Genomic DNA, 18,141 nt, shown 5'->3' on the forward strand with positions numbered 1-18,141 from the left:
TCAAAGAAACGACGTGACGCTACTTCCTGCCTCTCGCTGATCAAAGCCCTCAAGACGTGATTCGTCTGTCATCAGTGATGTCACCGGCTCTGGGCTCGGTGCTCGCTCTGGTCAAGCCTCGGTTTTTAGGCTGAGGATGTATTACACCCAAAAAACACTTTTCTGCTCTAGCGTCAAATCTCTTATGATGTGACTCAGAAATGAGGCAGGAAGGCATTTTTATTATCAAAGGACGGTTTTTTAAATCTAGTAATATCGACTCGTTTAGTGTCTCAGTTTTGTCCTATTATTGCTTTTCATCCTAATCTATATAAAAAAGGTATTTGCTCATCGGGGGGTATGACTTAATACATTGAGATTTAACTTATACATCAGTGGCTTCATAAAAACATCTAATAATTCAGTTTATAGTAACGTCTGGTTAATTCATACATCCTATACTTGGATGTGACGGAACGTTTAAAGAGTTTAAATAATATTTCTTACACATGGATCTACCTAAAAATACCAATATAGTCCAAAAGGGGCGGAAGTGGGACGCGTATATAAAAGATTTATTCCCCCTACTGGACTTCAGCAACGACACCTCGGGCTCGGAAAAAAGAACCAAAACCTCACTTAAAAAGCGAGCCTTTGTCCGGATGTCGGATACACAAACTTGTATTTACAATAGAAGCTCCGAGTGCGCGACGCACAACAACAACAATAACAACACGTATGCAGCGTCTGAACTGGGGGCGGTGCCCCCCAGCAGCAACGAGCCCTCTCTGGAACCAGTGCAAAAAAAACTCAAAGCATCAACTGAACGGAAGGAGACACGAGGTGTCCCGTTAAAAAAGTCCACGAGCACGAGTGTAAATATCAAGAATAACGAGAAGCACCATGAGAAATATCTAAACTATGGAGCGGGGACCCCTTTGTGTCACAAAGTAGAAATCACCATCAGTGGTCGGTTTGGTATTAATCAAATGCACGTGTTCAGCAATAAGGTGCTTTTATTGGTTGGTTGATGTCCCTTTAACCCTCCTATTATCCTTGGGCTCAATTTGACCATATTCAATAGTTGACTTTTGTTTTGCTTCATATTTCATGAATTTTTCTAATTTGACCGATCGATAATCGATTAGCATAAAATTCCTCTGGGGTCAGATTATGTAAGTATTTATCAGCTGATACTTTCTAGCTGATACATGACAAAGTAGAACTGATATTTATTAAAAAACTCTAAAGGTTTGACCTGATGGTGGCGCTACACTAAAGGTCAAAGGTCATATCATCACCACAATCAATAGGGTTCATACTCTAGTGTTCATTAATGTTTGGAAAATATTTGGATGAAAACTATTCAATATAAATGAATTCTAATGTAAAGGTTTGTCCTGATGGTGGCACTATAGAACAGGTCATGGTTTCATTATCAAGGGCTTTTTTATGGATTCAACTAATAAACAAAGTGTCTGACACTAAAAAACTTGGGTCAGATTGGCCCCAAGGGTAAAACGTGTATAATAGGAGGGTTAAGAGCCTAATTTCATTTCTAAACCCAGCCCTCCCCTTCATCCCTTCCCACCCAAACACTTTGATTCACATTCTGGTTTTTTTTTTCTTCCAAAAATAAGTATTTCAAAAAGACGTTTAGCGGGCGTTATCAAAAGGCCAAAGGTCTGCTACCTAGTGTGCCAAAAGCAATGGCAAGATTCAATAAAAAAATATTAATTAAGGCAACAAAAGAAAAGAGAAAAAGACAAACGATAAAATACTAGTAAGACTCGCACTGACGATGAAAGACATGAAGACATGTGCATGTTCTCAGAGCTCCACTCGTACATCGGAGAGCTCTAAATCCCTGCAGTCCGCACCACGGATCTGCTTTGTTCCCCCTGTTAAAAAGCGGGGGGGCGGGGCCTGCTCTGAGGCCTGAAGAAGACGCATCTCGCTCTCCTGCGTCTTCCTTTTACTTTTCTTTTTTTTTGTAGACAGAAGCTGAGTTGAAACCTGGGTTTTCTTTTTTCCAAAAGTCCAGAGCGATGTGTAGAAGCTGCTCTATTGTGCTTCTCGTCTCCTTCTTTATCATTCAACAGCTTTAATCCCTCCCCCCACCACCCCCCCCAGGCTGGGACTGGGGCAGACGCAGAGGGTGTGTAATTTGATTCAGCGTGAGTGCTGCTTCAATGGGGCGTTTCCTCGGTTTTCCTGTCAATTACAATCGTCTGATTTCATTCTGCGATCTGGGAAAAGAGAAAAGACGAGAGGAACTGTTTCCATTGGCTGGAGCCTCGCTGTCCGCGCTTTTATTGGTCGTCTCTTTCCTCGGCAAAGCAAATATTACCTATTTAATGTATAAGTTATTCTAAAATAAACTTGCACACAACAGTTTAATGCTTCGCTAGTTTTCAGTATCCATAAATCTCATGTTTTTGTCACATTGTGCTTTTCTTTTAAATCTTTTTAAATACTCTCTACAGCACATCAAATCTGACTCTCTGTAGTAAAAAAACATGAATTATTGTGTAAATGATCAAATCATTTTGTTGTAGATATTTCAGCCCTTTTAAATACACACATTTCAATGAAACTTCAAAATATTTGGAAGATTGGCAATTTGTACCCATGATTTTATCACTGCAGTCATTTTAAATCTAAAAAAAAAAATCACATAATTTCCACAAATTAAATAAAAAATTGGTGACAAAAATCAATTAAATTAGAAAAGAGATGCAGTAGTGATATCTGTCACTTATTGCTTGGATATCGTCTTACGTTACAATTACAATTACATTTATCAGACGCTTGTATTCAAAGGCAGCAGTGTTTCCCACCTAAAGTCTGCGACCCACTTTCGGTCAAACTGACTCGTATTTTGGCCCCTGAACCAGAATGAGTTTGACACCCCTGCTTTAAAGCAAAGAAAGAAAACGCTAAAGTTTTTTTTCACATTTGAATCTAATTCCTCAGCTTTTCTTTAGACTTTTAACGGTTTCTGTGTGTGTTTAAATGTTAAAGGCGGAGCTACGATGACCCTCAGTTTTTACTTCACTGAGTCAAAGCGTGTCCCTCCACAGGCCTCATTTATTACTCAGCTACTGTGTGTGTGTGTGTGTGTGTGTGTGTGTGTGTGTGTGTGTGTGTGTTTGAGACAAAGGAGGCCTCCTAAGATGAGAAGGGAGGGGCCTAAGATGAGGGGGGGTCCTATTCGACCAGCTGTGTCCGCGCCATCCAGCCAACGGCAGGGGTTTCTGTTGGTGATTGGATCCCCTAAACCCCCCTGTCCCTCCCCATCCACGGTCCGCACCTGGACCGGCCCCCATTTGCCTAATTTTGAATGAGTGAGTCCAGGCCCGTGTCCGGGGTTTGGCCAGGCCTGGACAATTAGCCCCCCCCCCATGGATCAGGAGAGCGGTGGAGGGAAACCATCGAACTGTAAGCTGGAGGGGGGGGGTTCCTGAAGAAAGAGGGAGGGGGTCCAGTCCAGCTAATGATCAGGTCTTTGTGCTGCTCTGACCAACAACACAAAGCATCACCAGATTCTTCTTCTTCTTTTGTTTTGTTTTTCAGTTTAAATCCAGAGTTTCTCCTCAGCTTCTGTCCACTCTACTCCTTCACCTCCTCCTCTCACTCTCTGTCTCTCCTCCGGGCTCGTCGTCTGGCTTTGTGTCGGCCCAACTGAGGCCAAATGACCGCACGGGACAAACAAAAGCATGAACACTTCTGAAGCCAGCTGGAAAACTTCCAGTGCTCCCAAATCAAATCCGTGCTTTACACCCAATAAGGAAGCACACGCTGCTTTATTCTCCTCTTCCTCCTTTGAATCGTCCACAAACTGCAGCCACCAGCGTGTCATCAATAGCTACTCTCCACTATCTCTGTGGATATAACACGTAATAACCCGTCAATAATAAAACATCCGTTTTCATCTGGTTACTACGACGACGTATTACTAAATATTACATTAAAATAAAATAAAACAATCTGGGCACTACGAGATTCATTATTTCAAGATTAAAGTCATCATATTTTGACATTAAAATTATAAAATTTCAAGATTAAAGTAATAATTTTTCGAGACTGAAGTCGCAATATTTCGAGATCAAAGTCTCAATATCTTGAGATTAAAGATGTCATATTTCAAGATCAAAGTCGTAATATTCTCAGTATCAAAGTTTCAATATTTTGAGATTGAAGTTGTATTATTTGGAGATCAAAGTCGTAATATTTCAACATAAAAATCGTAATGTCATAATTTTTCGAGAATAAAGTCATAATTTTATGAGCAGAAAACTGAAATACAAGCAGGATCTTATGGAGATTTTTTTAAGATACGACTTTAATCTCATAGTGCTCGGATTTGTTTTCATTTTAATGCGTCTTAAATACACCGTCGTAGCGTACTAAGAATTCCTAAGGTATAAAATCAAAGCAAAAGGCCGATCTATTCACATTTCATATTTGGAGCGTTATTGATCAAAGCACAATCACAGTAAAACGTGACGAGGCTGGATTCACCTCTGCTCACGTTTATGATTGACAATCGTAATGTGGACCGAGTTGATTGTAAGGTGCAACGGGGACTTCTGTCATTTCCTAAATCTTATTGTATAACAATGTGGGGGGGGGGTCAGTCGGTCAGGTGCAGATCAGGTACCTCAACAATCATCTCCTCTCCTTCAGTATAATCCCACTTCAATGTCAAATAAAAACATCAGAGTAATAAAATGTTCACATTACTGCGTCTGCCGTGAAAACAGCAGCAGTCGAAAAGGAAAAACCCAAAAATGCAAGGTACTATACGTCTCTTATAAACAAAACCTTTATAAAATATATATATATATATATGCATATTTATATATATATAAAAGAAAAACTTAAAAATATTTCTTATACTTTTTAGTAAAGCAAGCAGTGCCTTCTAAAATATCTGCTTGATTGTTTTTAAAAATTCTGGAAAAACTAAAGTGTGTGTAGCTATAATAATAATAATGATAATAATAATAATAATAACGATAAAAATAATCATAAAAAGGGGAACTAATGACGGACAAAAACCGATGTTAAAAACTGACGTGGTTCCTTAGGAGAATATCCGGATGGCCTGCGTGACCTGGGTGTGGCACACGGGGCACTCGGGGTGGCTGAGCTCACAGATGCGGATGGCGCACTCCATGCAGAACAGGTTGTGGCCGCACGGCACCAGCGCCGCCGTCACTTTGCTCTCGAAGCACGTCATGCAGTCCCGCACGATGGCCGGAGGCGAGTCAGGAACGGGGAGGCGCCCCAGGAAGCCGTCGGTGGCGGAGGAGGGCTCGCTGTGGGCGCGGCGGGCCTGGGCGTGGGGCGACCCCCCCACCATGCTACCCACCGATGAGCTGTTGTTGTTGTTTCCGCAGGAGTCGGACAGGCCAGGGGACAGTCTGGTGAGGGGCAGGGGGAGGCCCCCGAAGCTTTTGGAGCGCTGCTGGGCATAGAAGGCCACTTGTTTGGGGTAGTCGGGGTCCCCCCAGCCCTGGGTGCCCTCCGACCCAAAGTAGGAGCAGGGCTTGTCCCCGGAGCTTGAGAAGCTGCTCTTGTTGTAGATTCCGTCACTGCCCACGCCCCCCACCATGGTGTCAGAGAAGTTCTGTCGGTAGCTGCTGGTAAGGGGCTTCCTCTGGCCCTGGAGCCCCCACACCTGCTGCAGACGGCTCTCCAGACTCCCACTGCTGCTGCCTGCCGGGCTGCCCCCCCCATTGGGCCCCAGGCAATCGTTCTCGTTGTTGTGATCGTGGAGGCCACCCGTCCTGAAGGCGATGTGCGCCTCGATCTCCTCTCGGGCGCGCTCGGCATTGCTAGGCGACCCAGTGATCTCAAACACGGGGTCGCGGTCCCGGCTAGGCGTGACGATGTAGGTGCATGTCTGCTGCTGGATGCGCTTGATGGTGGAGCCTTTGGGGCCCACCACCAGCCCAACCACGCGGTAGGGCACCCTCACCTGGATGGTGGTCTGACCCGGCAAGGGCGTGGGCGGGGACCCGCTGAAGGACACGCCCAGCTTGTTGCGGGACGCCCGCAGCATGGAGAAGTGCTCAGCGGCTGAGATGATCTCACGGCGGGCCAGGGCCACGTCCTCCTTACGACCCGTGATGAGGAACACAGGCTCCTCCCCCCTGACAGGCGTCTTTATGTAGGTGTTGGTCTTGGCCCGCAGGGCTTTGATCTTACAACCTGTGGAGACACAGACCCACGTTTAAGAAACACGTTAACAAGTTGTTTACTGCGGTTCAAGAGTTGAACCTGATCTCTGATTGGACGAGGTTATATTAGAGGTCAAGTCGTCCAATTAGAGCAACATTAGATTCACTTCAAACGTGCTCAGCGGTCTGCAGCATAAAACAGACGATTATAATTATTAAAGCATATTTTTCACGTGTTTCCAAGAGTCTCTCATCACTTCATATATTCAGAATTTTGTTGTGGATTTGAGTCTCTTTTTTTGGTGTTTTAAGTATTTTTCCTTCATTTTGTCTAATTTTGTTGTTTTGGTTTTTGTGTTCATTTTGTGTGCTTTTGTAGTTCAACTGTGTGTACAATTCTGTCATTTTCCAAATTTTTATTGTCAATTTGTGCATTTTTTGTATTTTTGTTGTTGTTTTGTGAGTTTCTAATTATTATGGAAATTCTTGTGGTCATTTTGTGTGTTTTTCCAATCATTATTTTCATCATTTTGTGTTTTTTGGAGTCATATTTCTGCCGTTTTTTAGGTTTTTGTGTGTGTTCATGTAGATTTGTGCATGTTTGGAGTCATTTTTTATATTTATGTTGTAGTTTTGTGTATTTTTCTGTCATTTTGTATAATTTTGTTGGTATTTTTGTTAATTTGGAGCCGCATATTTTCTCGTTTCCAAGAGACTCTCGGCACTTCCCGTTAGTTATATTAACGTTTCGATTGTGCTGAGTCACAATATAAAGAACAAGCATCATCTTTCAAAGGCGAGGTTAGCAGGCAATAATTGGCCGATCAATATTAGCTGTGGTTCATTCATTTTTAGCAGCCGTCACATTGATAATTTTGTTGTGTGAGACGACATCATTGATCTGTTGAGTCGTAGTGCACGTAATGTAAACGTTATATTTAGCAGAAGAAACAATAAACCCTTTCACACAAAGAACTTTTTCATTCCTGATAAATAAAAAATTCCACACGTGCAGGAAATGTTGCTACTGTTTATGGTTTCTGTCGTAAACTGTTTGTTTTGTTTCCAGCCAGTGAAATGTTTGATTTGCATTGTAAAAATCTATCACATGACCAGATGATGGCGCCGCCATCACCACGGTGAGCAAAGATGATTCTTCTTTTGTCAATATGTAGCTTTAGCTTTAGCACAGACGTGCCTATTGGTGCAAGGTTTGGGAGACTGTGTTAGCGTTAGCATTAAAATAGGAGCAATAACTCATCCTCTGTGGGAGCCACGCCCACATGGCACAGGAGAACCAATCAAAACACTTTACACAGCATGACAAGAATGAGCATCAAACCAACGTTAGAGGAGGACAATCATCCAACATTCAGACAAATTACACAAACCAACAAAATGTGAGCATTATCAGTCATTGTGTGTTTTTGTTATTCAACTGTGTGTCAATTTGTGTCATTTTGTAGTTACTTTTTGTATTTTTGTTGTTTTGTGTATTTTTCTGTCATTTTGTGTAATGTTGTTATTTTTGTTCATTTGGAGTAATTTTTCTGTTGTTTTTGGGTTTTTGTGGTCATTTTTTGTGTGTGATTTTGTTATTTAACTGTGTGTACATGTTGGCATTTTCTGAATTTTTGTTATCGCCTTGTGCGTTTTTGTAATAATGTGTGTTCTTGTCATTTTGTGTATTTATGTTGTTGATTTGAGCGTTTTTGGAGTAATTTTGTTGTTGTTTTGTGTAGTTTTGGAGTTAGTTGTGTATGTGGTTGTTTTGTGCGTTGTCATTTTGCTACATTGTGTACTTTTGTTGTCATTTTGCTGTTGTTTTGTGCGTTTGTGGAGTTAATTTGTGTAGGCTTTGTTATTCCTTCCAACTTCGTGAGTTACAATTTCAATGGGACTTGTTTTGGGGACCCACACATTAACGTAGCCTGAGGGCCACCTGTGGCTCCCGGACCACCAGTTGCTTGTGTCTGCAGTAGGATATAGATTATATATTTCATATTTTATGCAACAATTATTTCAGAGCTGGGGTCTTTGCTCTAGGAATGAAATTTAACATTATAATCTCTGTTTGTAAATAATGAAACGTACGTCAGTGTTTGATTCAAAAAGGCAATGAACACTGAACTTTTATTGTGAAATGATAATTAGTTTCATAAATGCGGGGCACAATCTCTTCCTAGAGTTATAACGTCTTTATTGTCCTGAACAATCGGTTCCTCTTCCTCATACGTGAAGTATGACTTTTAACTTCCTGTCTTCCTCGGTTACTCGTGTCTATTGAACAGGTGACTCGTCTTTTCCTGACGGATCCTCACAACGTGCTTTAATCGAGGTTAGCGTGTCATTGATGACGAGACAACCGTATTCACACACGGGTCGTTTCACATCATTTCAACAAATTTTCAGGACATCACTTTGATCTAAAAAATGACTGAAATTTTTACCAATTGTTCTACGATTATTCAATATTCACTCTGTAAATGTTTAGTTTGATCTGATCAATACTTTATAGATCTGGATAATATAGTGAGGGGGTGTGTCCTTATTTTTCTTCCATGTTCATCTTCCAATATGTCTGTAACTCCATCACATACAGTATAAAGATAAATATGGTATAGTAATAAGCTCCACCTACTCTCTCAGAATATAGAAAAATATCTGCTATACATCCTTTGTTGTTATACATTTAATCAGCTTTAATCTATGTACATAGACCAGACATAGGCAACTGGTGGCCCGGGGGCCACATGTGGCCCTCGCTCTAATTTTGAGCGGCCCTTGAAGTAAATGCACAAAATGAGTTAAAAACACATGCAAATTTACATAAATACAAACTAAACAACATCAATTCATAAAATAACTCCAAAAACACACAACGGCAAAAAAAAAACTAACACCAAATGAGAGAAAAATTATAAAATTACAAAACTACAAAAAAAAAACACAGAAAACGGATACACAAAAATGTCAGCAAAATGACACAAAACAACAAAAACTAATAAGAGGAAAATACACTAAATGACTTCAAAAACACACAAAACAACAAAAAAAGTGCAAAATGAGAAGAAAAAAATGACACAAAACGACAAATAATGAAAGAAAACAATAAATGACACCAAAAACACATGAAATGACAACACAAACGTATTGTTCTTCCTTATATTTATGCTCAGATTCCTCATTATTCTAAATTCTGACATAAATGTTGATAATATGACCCTCGGATTAGCTGTGATAGACATAGACTGTTTACATCACTAATCTGATAATCATTTATTAGTTTTTCACTAATAACATAACAAATATAAAAACCATTGCATCAGAAAAACATTTACTGAAGAAAACATAATATTCTTTATGAATACGTTTCTTCTGTTCTACATTTTCTCTTTTTTGGGTGTTTTTCCTTCAAAATTCTTCCATCACGAGAAATTATAACAACAAACACACACTGACTTAGTGACTATTTAGAGGAGCTGACATGTCCACCAGATAGGATGTATAGCAGATCTATTTCTGTAGGTGGAGCTTATTACTATACCATATTTACCTTTATATGTGATGGAGGTACAGACATATTGGAAGATGAACATGGAAGATAAATAAGGACACACCCCCTCACTGTATTATCCATATCTATAAAGTATTGATCAGATCAAACTAAACATTTACAGTGTGAATATTAAACAATTACAGAAATATTGGTAAAATATTCTGAAGTTTTTGAGACCAAAGTGCGTGGAATGTTTGTTGAAATAACGTGGAATGACCAACGTCACATGGTGAATTTAGGGTCTCTTAAAAAAACATACAAAGTTTTTTAAATAACTTAATGTATCAATTCAACATCAACAATGTGGTTCAGTCAGAGCTAAACGCTCACTGAGCGCTGGTGCTGGACCATGTGACTCGTTCTGAGGACAAAGAGGAGACGACTCAGATCAAGTGTTCCCTGAACGCGTCAGTCTTCAAACGTCTCTAAAAGTGGAAAAGGACGGAGTTGGTCAATCACTCCATCGTTTGGGAACAATAGAGGAGAAGAGGTTAGCAGTAGGACGTAGCGTGGAGCAGAGGGTCCAGGTAGCCCCTCCCCCACTGCTCTGTGAGGAAGAGTTTAGACCAGGATCAACATCAAAGTCAAACACTTTGTGTTGTTGTTGTTTTAATGCCTTTGATGTTCAGAAAAAGACTCAGAAATGAGCTTCATGATTATTGAAGACATTCATGAAATGTCAGACCTTTTACTTTGGGTCGTGTTTACCTTTTCAGACGTACAAAAAAATTAATAAAATACCAGGAAGATTGTACAGTGTTACTATTTAGAACCTGCTTCACACGTGTTAGAACTAGGGCTGGGACGATAAATACAGACCTCCATACGATACGATAAACTAATCCCAGAAAGTTCCATTTGAATAATATGTTAAGATTTTCTTTTATTTACTTTGATCTCCTGACATGTTTTCACTGTCAACTGCCAGTCATCCTCAGAGGCGTCTGCTGACCGCTTCCTATTGATAAAGGACTCACGGTAACAATGCAATATTTTGGAAAAGGAGACAAATAAGAATATTTTTATTTGACTTTAACTCTGGCCATACTTACAACTTTTTCATTTTCAACACAATAGAAATATTAAAAAATAGATTACAAATTTACATGAATAACAAGTCTTTTCCTTTTTTTGTACAAAAAGTTCCAAATAGAACGCAACAACTGAGACCGACAATTCCACAATACATTTCATAGTCATAACATCGATGATAGATATTGTTTTGTTATCACGATATATCGTTTCACCATTTTTAGTGTATGTTGTGATATTTTGTTGTACTTTTGTATGGTTTGGTTGGTGTTTTTCTTTTTTTGAAGTCATTTTGTGTATTTTTCTCTTGTTTTGTCGTTTTTCCTATTGAATTGTGTGTATCTGCTGTCATTTTCTGAATTTTTGTTCTTTTTGTATTTTTGTTGTTGTTTTGTCTATTTTTCCATCATTTTGTATAATTTTGTTGGTATTTCTGTTCATTTGGAGTCATTTTGTATATTTGGTGTTTTTTGGAGTCGTTTTTCTGGGTTTTTGTTATTCAACTGTGTACATGATGTCATTTTCGTGGTCATCTTTTGTAGATTTGTGCATTTTTGTTGTTGTTTTGTGTATTTTCCATTTTGTTGTTATTTTTGTGTCATTTTATTTATTTTGATCTTCATTAATCCCCAGAGTGGAAATGTGCTTGTTGCAGTAACACAATAAAAACTTTTAGTTTGAACCAAGAACAGATGATATAACGGTTGATTTTTAATGGTAAAACAAAAGAAAATAGAGGTTAATGTCTAGAAATACAACCAAAAGTACCTTTGATATGTCTTTAAGATGTCACACACCTTCCTTTGATGATATTTCTCTGATTATTTCTGATATTTGTAGAACATTTTACACCAAAACAAAAGAGAGAAAATCAGTCCACATGGAATCAAGTGGGGCACTATTTGGCCCCCCTGCACTACAACGAGCGGACACCCCTGCTCTTTTGAAACAATCATCTTCATTTCAAAACGTGCTACTTGTTAATTTTTTTATCCACTAATCATGCTGATTCCAGACATGTTTGTGGCTTCCAGCCCTGTAACGTTATGATCAATAAAAATGCTCAAAATGAGAGAAAAATACACTAAAGGAAACAAAAAGGGAGACGTTGACGGTTCTCAAACCAAAAATACTAAGAAATCAGAGGAACATTTTTTAAGGATCCCCAAATAATCCTCATGTCCATTAATTGTGTTGATTCCAGCCATGAAGCTTCTTGTCCTTTGAAAAATACACAAAATGAATCAAAAAACACACAAAAGGAGTCCAAAAACACAAAACCACAACAAAAATGCACAAAACGAGAGAAAAATGCACTAAAGGACACAAAAACAAGCACAGAAAGACATTGAGGTTCTTAAAGGATCCCAAATAATCCTCACGTCAGTTAAACACATGGTCGTGGTGATTCCATGTTGAAGGCGTTATGTTCAACATTAGCTCAGAATCACACGTTCATGCAGACGTAGAACACTCTGAGTATTTTCACACCAGTGATACATTTCTCTACAATTCCTCAACTATTAACACACGTTGACTCCTATTTATTACATGAACCGCTCTATAATAAAAGCATCCTTAGCTTCTAACGCTAACGTCCTGTTACCAGTGAGTGAGGGGTGATGATGTCATTTCAAGATGAGTCAGAGCAGGACTCGGTCGGTCTGCACAAAATCAGCAGGACTTTAGCGTTTCAAACTGTATGCTATGCTAGCGTGGTTGTGTATTTAATCTCACACACACACACACACACACACACACCAAACGGCCCAGGCTCAGCTTTCATTGAGAAATCGCAGCAGTTCTTCCTCCTTGTTAGGAATCACTCTGCTGTTTACAAGCCCAACGAGTGGTTTGAAAGAGAGCGCTGTGAGCGACTCCTCATCACATCAGCCTGACCTGGATTAGGTTTAAAGGCACCTTCACAACATGTGGAATAACAAACCTACACTTCTCTTTGTTCATAAATGAATAAACCAGTGCATTTTTACACCATAATCATCTCAGACTGATGCTCTGAACCAGGAATAATGTGGAAAACAAACACAAAGACACTCATTCAGTAAAAACTACAAAACACTGTAAATAAATATAGGAGGTGGAGGAGGAAACGCTGCGTCAGCACGTTGAGCATCTTTAAAAACATCGTTTTGATCCCACAATAAAACAAAGCACACAGTAAGAAACCAAAATAAATAAGATGAAAACACAAACATAAATTAGAGCAGAATAAAAGTGCAAATGATTTTTGTTTTGTTTTTTCCTGATATTTGGAGATTTTGTTATTGTCATTTTGTGTTTTTTGATGTAATTTTGCAAATTTTTCTGACATTTTCTGAATTCTTGTTAAGCTTTTTGCATTTATGGAGTCAATAAAAGTCATGAAAAAGGACAAAAAAAAACAAAACAAAAAAAACAATGATGTGATTTTGCTCTGAATGTCAAATGAATTTCTGTGAATGCAAGCATGTCGGAAATGAACTGAATAAATAAATATTTGTGTGTTTTACTTACTTTGTGTGTTCTTGTCATCATTTTGTGTATTTTTGTCATTTATGGAATTTTTGTTGTAGATTTGTGAGTTTTTTTGGGGTCGTTTTCTGTATTTTTGTTGTTTGTTTTGTATCCTTTTGTGTGTCTGTACTCATTTTGTCTGTTGAAGTGGTTGTTTTGTGCGTTTGTTGTCATTTTTTTAATTTTCTTGCTACAATATATGCTTTTGCTGACATTTCCTACATTTTGCTGTCGTTTTATGTCAGGCTTCATTATTCCTTCCAACTTCTTGAGTTACAATTTCAGTGTGATTTGTTTCTGCTTCGTGTTGAGACTCAATTCTGTGGTTTCACTGCCAAACAAAGATAATGAACATTAAATGTGTTTATTTAAAAGAGTAAAGGATTAAAAAACACCAGTTATAGACTTTTGCCATTTTTTCTGATATTTCCTGCCTTTTGCTGTGGCTTTGTGCATTTTTGAGTCATTAATTGTGTGTTTTTGTTACGTTGTGTGTTCTTGTTGTCATTGTGTGTACTTTTCTGTCATTTTAGGAATTCCTGTTGTCAATTTGCATGTGTTTTAGAGTCATTTTCTGTATTTTTGTTGTCGTTGTCTCATTTTGCGTAAGTGGTTGTTTTGTGTGTCTGTTGTCATTTTGTTTAATTTTGGAATCTTCTTGTGTTTTTGTTGCCACGTTGTGTACTTTTGTTGATATTTCCGGCCTTTTGCTGTGGCTTTGTGCATTTTTGGAGTCATTATGTGTGTTTTTGTTCTTACTTTGTGTATTTTTCTGTCATTTTAGAATTTTTTGTTGTCGATTTGCACGTTTTTTTGGGCTCATTTTCTGTATTTTTGTTGTTGCTTTGTGTCATTTTGTGTGTCTTTGGAGTCATTTGGTGTACGTAGTGTTTGTACTCATTTTGTCTGTTTCAGTGGTTGTTTTGTGCGTCTGTTGTCATTTTTGGAATCTTCTTGTGTTTTTCTTACTACGTTGTGTACTTTTGTTGACATTTCCTTCATTTTGATCATTATTCCATCCAACTTTTTGAGTTACAATTTCAGTGGGATTTGTTTTTTTGCATCATTTTGAGACTCAAATTTGTGTTTTCACTGCCAAACAAAGATAATAAACATTAAGTGTGTAAAGGATTAAATAACACCAGTTATAGACGGGGGGGGGGTTATGAGCCCATAGCCTAAATCTGCCTGATGTCCTTTGTGTGGATTGGTGGAAGTGAGAGAGAGAAACTCAGCACAGTTTGGAAGAACCAGTCACCAAATCCATACCTGGATTTACCAGAATGGTGCCCTAAATAAAGAATATTGTGTAAACAAAAAAAATGTGAATGAGTCATCGTCGTACACCACTAAGGAGAAATAAGGAGCTAAAATAAAATCCTGTGGCGTGGGAGTAGAGACGAGGTTCAAAGCCAGACGTTGATCGTATAGGGTGAGAAAACGTCCTTGGATTCTCTTATTAAACGTTCCCGACCCAAACCCTCTTTGTTTCACCATGTACGGTCTCTGTTCGTTGGATTCACCAGAACAGGCCCCGTGTACAGCGCTGAGAACAAGGGGGGCGTGTACGCACACACACTTTATCGTCGAAAACCAAACAATCCTCGAATATTCCCCAAAAAACCATCAACGGCTTCACATTCTCTATCGACCCCCGGATGGACCCACGTGTCCAATCTATGGTCACCGCCCCAAACGCTGGACCAAAACCAAGAAAACCAAAAGCGCGGCGGCGGCGCTACACGTTACTACAGCAGATAAAGGGGGGTGTGTCACTGTGTCTGCCACCAAAAAACATCTCCCATCGCCCCAAAAACTAGTCAAACCATCGAAACCGACGACGGCGGAAAAATCTAAAGTGGACCTGAAGCGTTTTGCAGTTCTTTGTCCTTCATGTACAACCATGTGCTGTAGAGGCCCCCGCCCACCCACTGGCCCCCTCACTGCTAACAAAGGGTGCCACCACTTCAGCACCAGGAACAAGATGGAAGATTCCACTGCTCCACCACGTGCACACAACGCTACACAACACTACACAACCACTGAGCAACAACAATGTGATCATCATCATCATCATCATCACATTTCTTCTTCTTCTGTAGTTTTAGCTGAAACACAACAGTTTTAGAGCTGCTAACCATAGACGTCCTATACGTGTCACTCATAGTTAGACGAGCACTTACAGCACTAGTTTGTACAGTTTGTTCATAAGTGGGGGTGTGTGTGTGTGTGGGGGGGGTAAAAACCATGTGTTTCCCTCCTTGTTCTCGCTGAGTCACCTTTTTTAAAAGCATCCTGAGCCAAAACAAGCATGAACATGGTGTGAAGGAGCCCCTCCCTCAGTGATCACTGCTCACACTCACTCACACCTTTGTTTGACAGCTGCTGTCACTCAAACTTCAGCTTCTTTGTTACACACACACACACACACACACACACACACTGATGCTTAACTTTAGGACACAGAGCCACACTGTGCACACTCCTGATCCATTGTGTAGTTGTGTATTTGTGTCTGTAGGTCAGGATCCAGGAGCTGGCTCCCCCCCCCCCCCCCACCCCCCCAGTACTGAGACTGCAGACCGCGGACCTTACGCGGCCCTGCGCTGCCCTGTTTTGAACCGTCTGGCGCGTCCCAGACGACAAAGGCTCCAGCGTGCGCGTGCCCGTGCGCTGACATTGATGGCGTGGATGTGGAATAATGTGGAGGGATGGATGGAGGGAGGGGGTGTATGGGGGGGGGGGGCTTTCACCCAATAATACACAAGAAGAAGAAGAAGAAAAAAAGGAGAAAAAAAGTGGAGAGAAAAGAAAAGAAAAGCATGATGGAGAAGTTAGAGCAGAACAAAGTGGGAGGATGATATACACACACACACACACACACACACACACACACACACACACACACACACACACACACACACACACACACACCACTCCCTTTTCTTTGTTAAATAACACCAGGTAACAGTTTGGAGAACAAAAAGCAGGACGCACTGAGGCTCTCCAGGACCACAAACAGGACCAGGACCAAGTTTTGTTACCTTGTCGTCCCACGATCTCCGCCACATGTTCAGAGCTCGGTACCGGGACACATTCGGTGATGTTGCAGCCCCGTCCTTTGCCCTCAGAAGAGCTCTCATACAGGGAACACAACTTGCTCTTCCCCTGCAGGATGGCCGCGTCCCCCCCTCCGCCCCCGGTGCCGGTGCCGGTGCTGAGGTGGTGGTTGTGGTTGTGGTTGTTGTGGTGGTTGTTGTTGTTGTTGTTGCTCCGGTCCTGCACGGTGCCCGGGGTCGGGGCTCCGGTGCCGTCCTCGCCCTCCCCCAGCCCCAGGAGGGAGAGCTGGCCCAGGGCGACCCTCAAGGCGCGGGAGTCCTCCTCCTCCTCCAGGTCGGGGGGCCCCAGCAGAGCGTCCCCGCCGAAGCCGGACAGATCCCCGCCGTAGCCCCCGGTTTTCTCCATGATCCCTGCTAGAACCAGCAGGCTAGGCATGGCTAACAAAGAGTGTGTGAGACAAAGACAGGAGGAGGAAAGAGAGGCAGAGTGAGAAACAGCAGCCGCCCCCCCACCCACCCCTCCTCCCTCTATGCGCTATAGCCCCTCCCCCAGCCCGCCCCCAGCCTCTCTCTCTCTCTCTACCAGAGGAACGGGACACAAGGCCGTCTGAGCGATGCTCCACCCAGTCTGGTCCCCCCCACCCCCAGCCGCCCCTGCACCGCGTCTTCCCTTAGCATGTGGCTATAAGGACAACACACACACACACACACACACACACATGCTGCAGCCTGATCCTAAAATGCGCATCTCTCTGTGTTCCTTATGTAAGGACATGTCAACATGTACCACGAGGCGCACATGGTGCACTGATGATGATGATGATGATGATGATGATGATGATGTCAACCCCCCAGGCAGGAAATAACACCACATATGATTTATTTCATTTTATTTGATTTTTGTGAATTATATGTTCTTGTGTGTGTGTGTCTGGGGGTCCGCCCACCCCTGTATCCGCTGTGCGGCAGGTCACCGCCATGAGGATGTTATGTATAGGAGGTAGTGGGGGGGGGGGTCTGTATATGAGGAGAAAGAGAAAGAAAGGGAGTTGTCAGACAGGCGTTGCAGACCCTATGCAGTGGGGGGGGGGGGGGGGGGGGGGGGGACATCAGAAAAGCCCTCCGCACGTTTCCTGCTTCTTTTTTTAAGGCTTTTGCAGCAGCCGGTGAACAAAGAAACGCGCGTAAATGCTCGAGCACATGGACCACATGGCTCTAATGTGACTCTGTTAACACACACACACACACACGGTGTGTGCGCGTGCACAAAGGAAACATCCTGTAACTTAAATAAAACAACAAAAAACACTCATCAATGAAACATTTTCCATCAGAAAGTCAAAAACAACAATAACATGACTTTCTCTGTAACATGTGTTTTACATGTTCCACTCATGCATTGTAGCCGTGCACGCGCTCCTTCTGGGATGCAGCGTTGCATAAGAAGCACCTGAATAATGTCATGGAGCTGTAGAGTAGGACCATGGAAAGGTCCCCTACCACATGTTTAACAGCAGCTGGAGTTTAATGATAAAGTGCTGATGAAGGAAGTTTTGTGTAAATAGGAAGTACTCCTAAGATGTCATTTTATTGTTGTGTAGTTTCCACTTCTCCACGATGTCAGCACGTGGTGTGCTGCAGTGATCAGCCATAACATTATAACACTGGGACCACGTGCTGGTGGAGCAGTAGATCACACGTTCATTGTCTGCTTTGATCAGTGTGAGGGATGCATTGTAAAAAATCATAATATTGCAGATAATTGCATCATTTTTAAATGGCCTGATAACTCCATTTGAACCAATAAATT

General features: G+C 41.2%; 1 protein-coding gene across 1 annotated transcript; it reads right to left on the reverse strand.

The window, feature by feature from the left end:
- Positions 1-1,349: 1,349 nt before the first annotated feature.
- On the reverse strand, positions 1,350-16,810 carry mex3a (mex-3 RNA binding family member A). Its single transcript, XM_028470864.1, has 2 exons — positions 16,317-16,810; positions 1,350-6,198 (listed from the first exon to the last, which is right to left on the reverse strand). The coding sequence occupies exons 1-2, from the start codon at positions 16,765-16,767 to the stop codon at positions 5,069-5,071; spliced, it is 1,581 nt and encodes a 526-aa protein (XP_028326665.1). The 5' UTR covers positions 16,768-16,810; the 3' UTR covers positions 1,350-5,068.
- Positions 16,811-18,141: the final 1,331 nt, after the last annotated feature.

The sequence above is a fragment of the Gouania willdenowi genome, chromosome 16 (assembly GCF_900634775.1).
Source record: "Gouania willdenowi chromosome 16, fGouWil2.1, whole genome shotgun sequence".
Lineage (NCBI taxonomy): Eukaryota > Metazoa > Chordata > Actinopteri > Blenniiformes > Gobiesocidae > Gouania > Gouania willdenowi.

Bases quoted from the DNA above. Each gene is read 5' to 3' on its own strand.
- mex3a (XM_028470864.1), bottom strand. From the start codon at position 16,767: ATGCCTAGCCTGCTGGTTCTAGCAGGGATCATGGAGAAAACCGGGGGC. The intron at 6,199-16,316 runs GTAACAAAACTT...GTGTCTCCACAG, and splicing joins GGAGATCGTGGGACGACAAG to GTTGTAAGATCAAAGCCCTG.